Source organism: Odontesthes bonariensis, chromosome 22 (assembly GCF_027942865.1).
Source record: "Odontesthes bonariensis isolate fOdoBon6 chromosome 22, fOdoBon6.hap1, whole genome shotgun sequence".
NCBI classification, from domain to species: domain Eukaryota; kingdom Metazoa; phylum Chordata; class Actinopteri; order Atheriniformes; family Atherinopsidae; genus Odontesthes; species Odontesthes bonariensis.
In genome coordinates, this window is record NC_134527.1 from 5,503,522 (window position 1) to 5,515,878 (window position 12,357).

At 38.3% G+C, this 12,357-nt stretch overlaps 1 protein-coding gene across 5 annotated transcripts in view; it reads left to right on the forward strand.

The window, feature by feature from the left end:
• cacna1bb (calcium channel, voltage-dependent, N type, alpha 1B subunit, b) overlaps positions 1 to 12,357 on the forward strand; it is a 189,270-nt gene that overhangs the window by 104,078 nt on the left and 72,835 nt on the right. For all 5 annotated transcript variants that reach the window (XM_075455633.1, XM_075455632.1, XM_075455635.1 and 2 more), the window contains exons 12-16: positions 1,706 to 1,795; positions 4,044 to 4,262; positions 4,358 to 4,470; positions 4,555 to 4,667; positions 6,668 to 6,799. In XM_075455633.1, coding sequence (XP_075311748.1) covers positions 1,706 to 1,795; positions 4,044 to 4,262; positions 4,358 to 4,470; positions 4,555 to 4,667; positions 6,668 to 6,799 — 667 coding nt within the window. The remainder of the gene's footprint in view (positions 1 to 1,705; positions 1,796 to 4,043; positions 4,263 to 4,357; positions 4,471 to 4,554; positions 4,668 to 6,667; positions 6,800 to 12,357) is intronic.

Genomic DNA, 12,357 nt, shown 5'->3' on the forward strand with positions numbered 1-12,357 from the left:
AATATACATTCCTTCACCTTTAAGTTAAGTCTTATGACACAAAATCAAAGTCGGTTGTTTGGCAGACAGTCCAGTCATAAATTAGCTGAGGCTAAGTATGCTCATCACTTCAGGAGGAGCGCATCGTAATTCAGTTCTTTGTCTCTGTCTGTCTTTGGCCATGATGTCAGTCCTCAAGGCCTGGTGTGAAGGCAGGGGTTAATTAGCAAGATTTACGGCTACACTCTGATTGGATTTGTTAAACTAAATCCACTGTACCGCCCTCCCCGACACACACACACACACACACACACACACACACTCTTATGCCTCTGCCAGGAAACGGGCACGCAGTGAGCACACATCCATGTTGATGATTCCAGCAAAGTGACACAAGCCAGCGGCCTTGTGTTCTCAATTAGTAACAAACGGAGGCCTTAAAACATCTGAGTATACAGCTGTAGAAAAAAAAACACTCTGATGTCATTAGAGCAGAAAACGTGACGAAGGAATAAAAGGAGCAAAGTGTGAATAAAAGCAGAGACGAGCTTAAAATGATTTATTCTGAAATAGTTTCACGATAACAAAGTGAGGAAATGTTCTTTTAGTCTTTTGTTATTAACTGTGATGTTAGAAATCTTGAAAAAAAAAAGGAAATAAGAAAATAAATCAATAGCTTCAAATGTTGAAAAATGAGCTAAGATTAAGCTTCTTGATATTTAACATTTAATGGTGCTGCCTGGTCACATGGAGAGGTACAGCGACTCCAAACTGTCCATTTATTAAACAGATTTTTATTAGAGAAACAAAAAAAAGGGCATTTTGTTAAGAGCTTGGTCGGTCCCAGACGGAAGGGAGAGAAAAAAGCTAAGTTTCAAAGCTGTGTTTGTATTTGCAGCCTGGCTCTGCCAGTTAGCAGCCTGCTGGAGCAGAGAGGAAGATCTCATTAACCAGCCCACCACTCAGGCAGCTCAGAGGCGGTCACGTGACCATCACATTCATGTCATGCTGGCAGTTTTTCAGTCCAAGGCCGACTTCAATCTCCACAGGAGAAATGTGATTAACGACTCCTATTTGTTGTTGCTAATTAGCTCGTGCCTCACACACACAGATCTATACGACTCTATTAGAGTAAATGTCATAATTTCTACCTTGTATTTTTAAGATTCAGTAAGAACTAGAGCTTCTTAAGTAAAATTAATACATGAATTATGGGGGAAGAGTAAGTTTTACTTAGGTTTCCTCATACAATTTAAATGTTTGATAGTTGTATGTACATAAACCTAGAAATACTACATAAACTTTACTCTGAAAGTGTATCGTTAAAATCTACTAAGTTACTTCATAACAGCAAATACTACAGATATATAAAATTTACTTAAAATTTTGAGTAAAATGATGTTCCTGCCTATGAAAGACAACTAGACTTTAATTAATTTGTTTAAATAAATATAACTTAAAACTTAGATGTAATTAAGTAAATGTTACTTAATGTCTTCAAAACTGTTATGTTTTATGGTAAGTAAAATTTAAAAGTGAGTGTTACTTGATATTGCAGCATTAAATATTACTTAAATGATTTGAGTGCAAATACGTACAAAGGGTTTTTTAAGTAAATCTTAAGAGTTGTTTTTTTTTCAAATTTGACATCTGTCTGTCTGTCTGTCTACTGCTTCTATGTCATATTGAGCTATCATCCCTCATGTCTGGGCTGTTCTCTTTACAGTTCTGAAGCGAGGCAAAATCAAGAAGGGTAAAAACGACCTAATAGGTGCTGAGGAAGGAGAGGATCCTTTCGCTGACATGTCCTCCGTTGGTAAATCTTACATCTTTTTTTATCTGCAACCACCAGCCGGTGACCTCTGACCACCTGTTCCCAGACAAGATTTACAATAAAAGCCCGTCCGCGACAATGCTCGCACCTCCCGGCGCTCTGGCCTCCTTTCATCAGATTAGCGGGTCATGTCGCCTGATGTCCCCCCAACACTATAAACCGTGAAGCCAAAGATCTTAATAAGTTACATTATAGAAGCACATTCGGCTCCTGCATCCAGAGACGTAAAGCCGTTCCTTCTGTGAAGCAGGAGGTACATAATTAACTTTTCTAATTGGACCGTTAAACTAAAATAGCAGGAGAATCACCTGCAGCATGTCAGAGTTTTACTTTTTGATATTAATGGGCTTTACGGTCCCACACAGAGACAACATAATCGCTTGTCTGTGGGTTGGAAACGAGCATTAGTGTGGTAATTGAAACCACTTTGTTGCTTTCAGTTTACAATCTCATCTAATGGCTGTTTTCCATAAAATGAAGTGCTCAGGGAATACATGTCAGACTCTGTCTTTCATCTCACTTGTTTCTCACCCGGTGCTTTCAGAGTTGGTTGGGATTAGTTGCAGAATTTTAATGAGCAGCTGCAGGTAAATTACAAACAGTGTTTAGGGGATTTCATGCTTGTATTTATGTCCAAAGCTTGTTTTATCAGTTTATCTCGCCAGAAACATATTTCCTCTGTCTCTTATAACTGGGTCCAAACTGTTTGACAAGCCGGGTTGCTTGAATGGACTACATTAGTTTTTGATAAGGATGCACCGATACCAATACGATATACGGTATCGATACCGATACCATGTGCGTGTACTCGTACTCAGTATTCATTAAAGTGTTCCACAGAACCGAAACCAGTGTGACAGGAGCTTAATTTTCCCTCAATGTGTTTGTGAAAGTTAAAATGTTAAAACAATATGTTGCACTTAGAGTAATTTGTGTTATGATGCCATGGTTGCGAGGCGTCAATCAAGACGAGACTTGATTTACACTGGAAAAAATGCCCCTCCAAAAATAAGTAAGAAAAACAACAAATACGAGACGTTTTTGCTTGAAACAAGCAAAAAAATCTGCCAATGGAACTAGTGAAAATCGGCTTGTCAAGATTTCTTGAAATAAGATGTGATATTTGGGACTTTTGAGATAAAAGTGATCTTGAAATTAGCTTAAAAACCTCTTCAAATGTCAAAAAAAGCTTGTTTCATATGAAATATGACTCAAAATAATTTGTTTTCAAGACTTTTTCATTTAACAAGATATTCCAGATGTATTGTCTTCAAACAAGTCCCTATATCTGGCTGAAATAGTACTTGTTAGGCAGTTGTGTCTTATATTAAGTGTAATGAGATATTTTGACTAGAAATGAGACAAATATACTTGGTAAGACTTTGATTTTTTCCAGTGTGCAGTGTGACAGGATCTTAATTTTTCTGCAATGTGTTTGTGAAAGTTAAAATGTTAAAACAATATGTAGCACTAAGAGTCATTTGATATGATGGTTGCGAGACGTAAGGACACAAATGCGGACTTCAAAAAACAAGACTTGATTTATTAATCAAAAACAAGGTTAAAGCAAAACACGGCTGAGCCGGATGACGGGACTAGAACTATGAAAACAAAACATGACTAAGACAAAATAAAGAGTGAAACTAATGACCTGAACATAGGGAGTGAGGGAAAAACAACGGCAAAACTAAAACTAAACATGAGCTAGAAAACTTGAGACTGAACACCAAGGCATGAGAAACTAAAACATGATAAAACACAAAACCTAAAAACATGGCGCAAAATCCCATGTTCATGACAGTTTGACTAAAATGCACAAAGTGCAGTTATATTTGGGTTGAATATGCCTAAAGAAAATAAAATGTGTTTAATTGTAAGAACTGTAATGGCCTTGATTAGTACTAAAAGGAACAAGTACACTTTAAAAAAATGTGGTATCGGTGCATCCCTAGTTTTGGAACAGATTTAAGAAACGGGCATAATCTCTGTCAAATAGACGTATTTGTACCTTTGACATCAATAAAAGGTATTCTAGGCAACTGTTTAGACATAAAGCATCATAACCATCTTCATATGAATTATACGTTTCGTCTCGATGGAGAGAAATTGAGTTTGTCACAGTAGAAAGGAGAATCCTTGGAAACCACACAATGACTCACAGTATAAAAATGAGACCGACACCACAGCCCGCTCACACGTTTTCTGCCTTCCCTCTGTGCATCATATCCAGCTCCTCCCGGCTCTCCGTTTGGTCGGGCAAGTGTGAAGAGCGGGAAGATGGACAGCTCGTCTTACTTCCGCCGCAAAGAGAAACGGATTCGCTTCTTCATCCGCCGCATGGTCAAAGCTCAAAGTTTCTACTGGATTGTTCTGTGCCTGGTGGGCCTCAACACTCTGTGTGTGGCCATCGTGCACTACGACCAACCGGAGTGGCTGACGAGAGCCCTCTGTAAGTCACTTATGCTAATACACGCCCACAATCCAGCTAATCCATGTTGACAGCCTTTGTATGAAGTTTGTTTACTTATTTTGTCCATCTCACAGACACAGCCGAGTTTGTGTTTCTGGGTTTGTTTCTGACTGAGATGACGCTGAAGATGTATGGCCTGGGAGCAAGAAATTACTTTCACTCATCCTTTAATTGCTTTGATTTTGGGGTAAGTCACTGCAGGCCTCTTCTGTTTGGTTCAACATGAGACTTATGGCGAAACCACCCTATCTGTTTGTTCTTTGGTCCGCAGGTGATTGTTGGAAGTATTTTCGAGGTGATCTGGGACATGATTAAACCAGGGGCATCCTTTGGTATCAGTGTGTTGAGGGCCTTGAGACTCCTCAGGATTTTCAAAGTCACCAAGTGAGTTTACCTCGAATCATATGATGTAAGGACAGAGAATCAGAAGCATATTGAGCTTCTTTTGCACTCTGTAGCTGTTAATCCATAAGATTTATATAAACAATGTGCCTCTCCATTAATGAAACTGTTAGTAAAATTCAGCTCTTCCTGTAGTTCTCATAAAAAAAGTTGTAGTTCTTTCTCATAAATATGTCAAACAGCATCATAAAAACACCTCATATACTGTTCATACTTCTGGAATTAACCGTCATTTACAACAAGTCCTCTTAAAACTAATGAAAGAAATACACCTGCTATTTTTAATACAATATAAAAATGAATATATGGTTAACCACTCGGACAGCATGACAGCTGATAACGTGACAATAAGCAGCGCTTAGGTAAAATGTTTTTGTCTTGTTTACCTTATATTATTCCAGTCAGAGTTATGAGAAGCCTCAGAAGAAAATAATAGCTTATGTGGTTATCAGAAGGTCATCTGCAACTCAAAACAAGAATAATACGAATTAAAGCAGAGAGGCTGCAAAGTCACCTTCACCAACAGTAACATCTGAGTACAATTCTGTATCTAAACTGGCTAATTTAAATGAAGCTTTAAGGTAAACAGTCCGGTTTGGCACCAATGGGCATGGCCACTTCTGTGGCTGATCTGTGAAGCAGTTATCCTCATAGATCTATAAACAGGACTAGTACAAATTCACGTTATTTTACAAACTAGCAGAGCTGCCAATGATATGGTCCTCAAAATTTACTAACAACACACACACTGTTTGATTTTGTGTAGTAAACCTTCAATCTACAGCTTAATGATATCAATGACATGTTTCATGCTTCAGGACCATGGACAGCGCAGTTAGACAATTACTGAAAGAATAAGGAAAACACTTGGCCGACTGTATCCTTTATTCTCCGTAAACGCTTCAGAAAAATGAAGGCACGCCAACATAAACCTACCTGAGCCTCAGTATGATTTAATCTCCTTTAGAATTTCTCTGCATTGGTACAAACCTTTGGATGTATGGAGAAACACTTGTTCTGTCATAGAGTGTATCATTCTCATCATCATCTTCATCATCTACCCACATTTCTAAGAATCTCTCCTTTTTGATGAAATCAGGCCTCAGACAAACATGCAGAACACTTACAGCATGCCATGGTCTTGTAAATATTATAAATAAACAAGTATTTCAGTAAACATTATGCATGGAGATCAGATGGGAGACCCAAACCTATACTTAAAGAGATAGTTCGCCTCTTGACATGAAGCTGTATGACATCCCATATTAGCAACATCATTTATTAACATCTTCTTACCCCCTGCTGCGTCCTGTGAGCAGAGTTCCAGCCTCGTTTTGGCGTTGATGAAGGTAGTCCGGCTAGTTTGCTGGGGTCGCAAAAATAAAGCGTTTTGCTTCTCAAAACAATATGCTTTCAAAAGAGTAATACATTTGCATCACAAAATCGTCCCTCCAGAAAAAGTCAGACCTCACAATCGCTTGGCCCTATTTTCTCTCTACCTTCGTATCACTGCCTGCTGTGTAGACTGTGCAGACCGAAGTGCAGACCGAGCAGCAAACACCGTAACAGGCGCGGCTGTCGGCAGGCGGCAGCAGGCAGTGATACGAAGGTAGAGAGAAAATAGGGCCAAGCGATTGTGAGGTCTGACTTTTTCTGGAGAACGATTTTGTGATGCAAATGTATTACTCTTTTGAACGCATATTGTTTTGAGAAGCAAATAGCTTTATTTTTGTGGCCTCCACCAACTAGCCGGACTACCTTCGTCAACACCAAAACGAGGCTGGAACTCTGCTCACAGGACGCAGCAGGGGGTAAGAAAATGTTCATAAATGATGTTGCTAGTATGGGATGTCATACAGCTTCATGTCAAAAGAGGCGAACTATCCCTTTAAACTGAAAAAACTATTTAAGGTAGATCATTTCTTTGTTGTTTTTTTGTATTTTATCTGCCTTTAACCCTTTTCCCTCTCCAATTCTGTCAGATATTGGAATTCGTTGAGGAACCTCGTCGTGTCCCTCCTCAACTCCATGAAGTCCATCATCAGCTTGCTCTTCCTCCTCTTCCTCTTCATTGTGGTCTTTGCTTTGCTGGGCATGCAGCTCTTCGGAGGACAGTGAGTACATTTTCTTGCTCTTTTTCCTCCCCTCTCCCTCAGTTCACCACACACACACAGATTATTCTCCTTCTCTCCTCCACACTTCTCCTCCGCCCCACCTCCTCCCGGTGTGTGATCCCTGGCCCACCGTGGCGGTGGTGACAGACATGTTGCCGCAGCAGGAAGCTGGCAGAACAGCAGCACCAACTGTGGCCTTTTGATATCCCTCCCAGCAGGAGCTCCATGTCTTTTAATGACAGGAACACCTCATGATCCCAAGCTGGGTGTGGTGAATCAAAGGCCTGGCATTCAGCCGGTTTACACACAAACCTTTCGCTTTCAAGCATATATCACTGCAGTGGTCACACGTTTTTAAAATCATTAGTTATCATAAACACTTGGTTGAAGGCTTTCTAATTGAGCCTAATTTAGCTTTGAGGTCGAAACTTCTCTGGAAAAAATCTAAATCTTACCAAGTATATTTGTCTCATTGAGTATCTCTTTACACTTAATATAAGACACAACTGCCTAACAAGTGCTATTTCAGCCAGATATAGGGACTTGTTTTAATACAATACATCTGGAATATCTTGTTAAATGAAAAAGTCTTGAAAACAAATTATTTTGAGTCACATATCACATGAAACAATCTTTTTTTTTTCATTTGAAGAGGTTTTTAAGCTAATTTCAAGATCTCTTTTATCTCAAAACTCCTAAATATCACATTTTATTTCAAGAAATCTTGACAAGCCGATTTTTACTAGTTCCATTGGCAGATTTTTTTTGCTTATTTCAAGCAAAAACGTCTTTTATTTGTTGTTTTTTTACTTATTTTTGGAGGGGCATTTTTTCCAGTGTTGGAATGTATAAAACATTATAAACACCTATCATATGATATGTGACTCAAAACAATTTGTTTTCAAGACTTTTTCATTTAACAAGATATTCCAGATGTATTGTCTTCAAACAAGTCCCTATATCTGGCTGAAATAGTACTTGTTAGGCAGTTGTGTCTTATATTAAGTGTAATGAGATATTTTGACTAGAAATGAGACAAATATACTTGGTAAGACTTTGATTTTTTCCAGTGTGTGATCTGAGGGCGCAGCGACATTACTCATAACAGTTCAACAGGAGACAAAAACAAGCAGTCCAGACCAGTTTTAAGTATTTTTCTGTCGCTAGAAAAACACAGTACGTGTGGTAGGAATCACAAAAACACATACCAACATGTGCTCTTGTGATTCCCCGATGAGTGCACGACAAAGAAGTCTGACAGAGCCAGGCTTGTTTGCTTTAACGGGCTCAATAAAACCTCCATCTCCAGTCAGAGATAATCGGCTTCATGACGAGGGTTATCATCTTTCTTTGTTAGCACAAGCTTTCTTCTTCAGGCTCTATGTACGCCCCCAAAATATTAGTTTTTGACTTTTCCTTTTCAGCTCCCCATAGCTTATAATGCCTAAGATGTGATGTGGCCCCTTATGTATACAAACTGTGCACATCTGTAGTGTTTAAAAGGGTAGAATTGGTATGTTGTGGGTTGGTCGTTATCGTCAGTCATTCATAGTAAATATTTACTGAACGCATTGACCTCAGATGATTAAAGCACTCTGGCAGGTACGCTCATATAAAATGTCTCATGTCACTTCAGACGGACTCATAAAAACTGGAGGTCTCTGAGCAGCAGGCTGTTGCCATGGCGCCAAAAATCCCATCAGTCTGTGGCATCATTAACATTACATCAGTCTCTGGTGATGGACATGTGTGAGATGAGCCTGACATCCACATGGTGCTTTAAAGTTAAGCAAATCAGGGAGAACACTGGAAAAAAATCAAAGTCTTACCAAGTATATTTGTCTCATTTCTAGTCAAAATATCTCATTACACTTAATATAAGACACAACTGCCTAACAAGCACCATTTCAGCCAGATATAGGGACTTGTTTGAAGACAATACATCTGGAATATCTTGTTAAATGAAAAAGTCTTGAAAACAAATTGTTTTGAGTCACATATCATATGAAACAAGCTTCTTTTTTTTTTACATTTGAAGAGGTTTTTAAGCTAATTTCAAGATCACTTTTATCTCAAAAGTTCTAAATATCACATCTTATTTCAAGAAATCTTAACAAGCCGATTTTCACTAGTTCCTTTGGCAGATTTTTTTTTGCTTATTTCAAGCAAAAACGTATTTTATTTGTTGTTTTTTTAATTATTTTTGGAGGGGCATTTTTTCCAGTGAACCCACTGTTCTCTCCTGGTATATTTCATATTTTCTTATTTTTATTTTACCTTAATAAGCATAAAGTGTACCGACGCTTAGTGATTAACCTAAAAATAGACTGTCTTCAGTCAATTATGTAAAGAAAACAGCACTTTTTTCAGTCTCAGTTTAATGTAATTGTTAAATTTTGATGTCCTTTTGAGGAAACTGTGATAACGTCCCTCCTCTCAAAACACTGAGAGCTCGCAGCAGGACGCCGTCTTCCTGCTGAGACGCACAGGACATAGCGATGTTTGGAAAGCAGACTCTTTTTTAAAGTTCAAACGAACTGGGCTTGATTTACTTAAAGCTTTTCGGTTTTTGTAGAACATGCTGTGTTTGTTGAATTAAAGAAGCCTCGGTGCGCTCGCACAGCATTCGATTGGACAGCTTTTTGGGATAAACGCATCAAACGCAGTTGTTTACTCTGAATCTCAAGCAAATTATTGCCAGGTTGACATTTTAAAGATTTGACTTTCATTCAAAATACACAATTTCAACCTCACTGCCTCCTGTTAACAGAGACCTCTAATTCTGAACCACTTACCAAGCCAAAGCCAAGGAACTCAAGCCTCTTAAAAACCTGTATGCCCCATATTTCTTACTTGGAAAGTGGGACCCGCTGGGCTCTGAAATGTTTTCTGAAGTGGCTAATGTTCCCAAATGTTAGCATTTCTGTGTAATAGCTTTTTACTCCCCTTGTCCTATGGGTAAAAAATGACTCGCCCTACCAAAGCCCCAAAATAAAGCAACTTAATTGAATTTTAAATCCAAAATCTAGTGTTTCTGATGAAACCACCTGTTATTTATATATTCAAATCAATTCAATACATTTTTTATGTATTTTTTGTTACACAATACAAAAAGACAATCACCAGTTTTCAGGATTACACTTTTTATTTTAACCACAAACCAACTGTCAGTTGGACCAACAGTTTTCTTGTTTTCTCAGTTTTCTTTTACATAATAAAGGTTTATTAATGCTATTATATAAATGTGAAGTAATTACTTCTGAATTAATTATATTGAAAAGGGAAAAAAACAGTGAACTTTTTTCTGGTGTTTAAATGTTTTTATAATTCACGGGTCAAAAATGACCCATAAGACAATCTTTGTACCCTAGTGGTGTACAGCCCACATGGAAACATAAACAAAAATAAAGTATGACTTTTTCTAATGATGGGGTCCCTTTAGGAAAAGTCATAAAATTTCAAGTTGGAAAAAGATAGTTTAAGGTATTTTTTCTACAGCTAAACATGGTAGTGGATCACTTTGTACCCACAAGACAACAGGAGGGTTAAGTAAATTCAGCTTTACGGTAATCGTCAACAACAATCGTTTAAACCCTCAATTACAAAAGGTTTAAAGTTTATGTCACAAAATTGCTCGTCATAGAGGCTGCAGAATAGTGTTTTAGGTCTGATTCTTCCAATATCAGCGGTTATCTGGAATCCACACGTGTTCATGGAGAAATGTGTTTTGTCTTTATCTATTTAATGTAAACCTGCTGCTATTGTCATCAGGATTAGATGGAAGGGAGCGGGGCCACGAGCTTGTGGGGAGTTTGGCCTTACATAACTCCTCCTTCCAGGATTGAGTTAGTGAAGTCTCTGCGGAAGACTCGCGAAAGCCAAGCAGCACGCTCCCAATCCCTATTATCAGAGCAAACAGAGGTCCGCACACACAGGCACAGCTGCAAATTGCCGCTGCCGCTCACCGCACTGCGTTCACTAATCCCTGAAGAAGGAAGGGAGGAAAAGTGAGAGGTGTGGGAGGAAAAAAAAAGCAAATATGGGACCCAGGCGGGAAATGAAGAAAAGGAGGGAAAGACTGAGATGAGGTGAAGTGAAGTGAGGTGAAATGGAGAGAGTGGTTGAAGGACAGGTGGACAGAAAGGTGGGTGACGGAGGATGCAATGAAGAGACAGAGGAGGGCAAAGCTAAACGAAAAGGAGTCGAAAGGCTACTTGAGGCAGTTGCTCCTTCTCCTGTCGTCCTCTCTTCTGTCATCCCTCACCCCCACACAGGTGTGGATTACAGCCCGACCAATGAATGCAAGCTCAAATCAGCGACATTTCCTCAGAGAAATGTCGTTTATTAGGTGCAGCGCTGATGCTAATCAATGGGCCTCAATTCCAGCACGGGGGTTATTGTCATCTAAAAACAGGAAAGTGTCCAAATCTGTACACTGGAAAAAATGCCCCTCCAAAAATAAGTAAAAAAACAACAAATACAAGACGTTTTTGCTTGGAATAAGCAAAAAATCTGCCAATGGAACTAGTGAAAATCGGCTTGTCAAGATTTCTTGGAATAAGATGTGATATTTAGGACTTTTGAGATAAAAGTGATCTTGAAATTAGCTTAAAAACCTCTTCAAATGTAAAAAAAAAAAGCTTGTTTCATATGATATGTGACTCAAAACAATTTGTTTTCAAGACTTTTTCATTTAACAAGATATTCCAGATGTATTGTATTAAAAACAAGTCCCTATATCTGGCTGAAATGGTACTTGTTAGGCAGTTGTGTCTTATATTAAGTGTAATGAGATATTTTGACTAGAAATGAGACAAATATACTTGGTAAGACTTTGATTTTTTTCCAGTGTAGCTCAGAATTTAGAAATGTGTCATAAAATGCTCATTTTCATTAGAAACATCAAACAATATTTTCTGCTCCGTTTAAAATTCACCTGTTTATATCTAGTTTTGACTCTTTTGAGTTTAGTTTGTGTCGTATTGATATAAATCCCCAAAAATGTAGATGGTGAATAAATTGTAAATACAGTAGAAACCGATTGCAATGATTTAAAAATCTCATAAATCAACAGTTAATTCACAATAGAACACAGAATGCATATCAAGTGTTGCAGATGAGACTAAAACAATCCAACAGAATTCTGCTATCTTCAGTTTTTATTGATATTGTACAGAAGTTATTCATTTGACATACTTTAATAAATATCATAACATACACAGTGTTGTAAACATGCACACAAATGCCTGCATGTAACTGTACACGTATACATTAGCTGGATCTGTGCGGCAAAGGAGAGGCCAGCTGTCATTGGTGCAGGCCGTCGCTGTGGTAACAGTGTGCTGCACATCCTGTCCTTGTTTTTGCAGACCCTTCGCCTTCCTTTGTCCGCTCTTCCTTAATGTCATTTTTGTTCTCCAACACATTTTTTCCCCCTTTAATTCTCAGGTTCTTCCCATGGCAGATCAACGTGCTTGGAATTATATGGTGGCTGATTCTAAAAGGCTTTTAGTTTTTTCAGAAAATACTGACGTTTCAATAAAGAACATGGAAAAGTG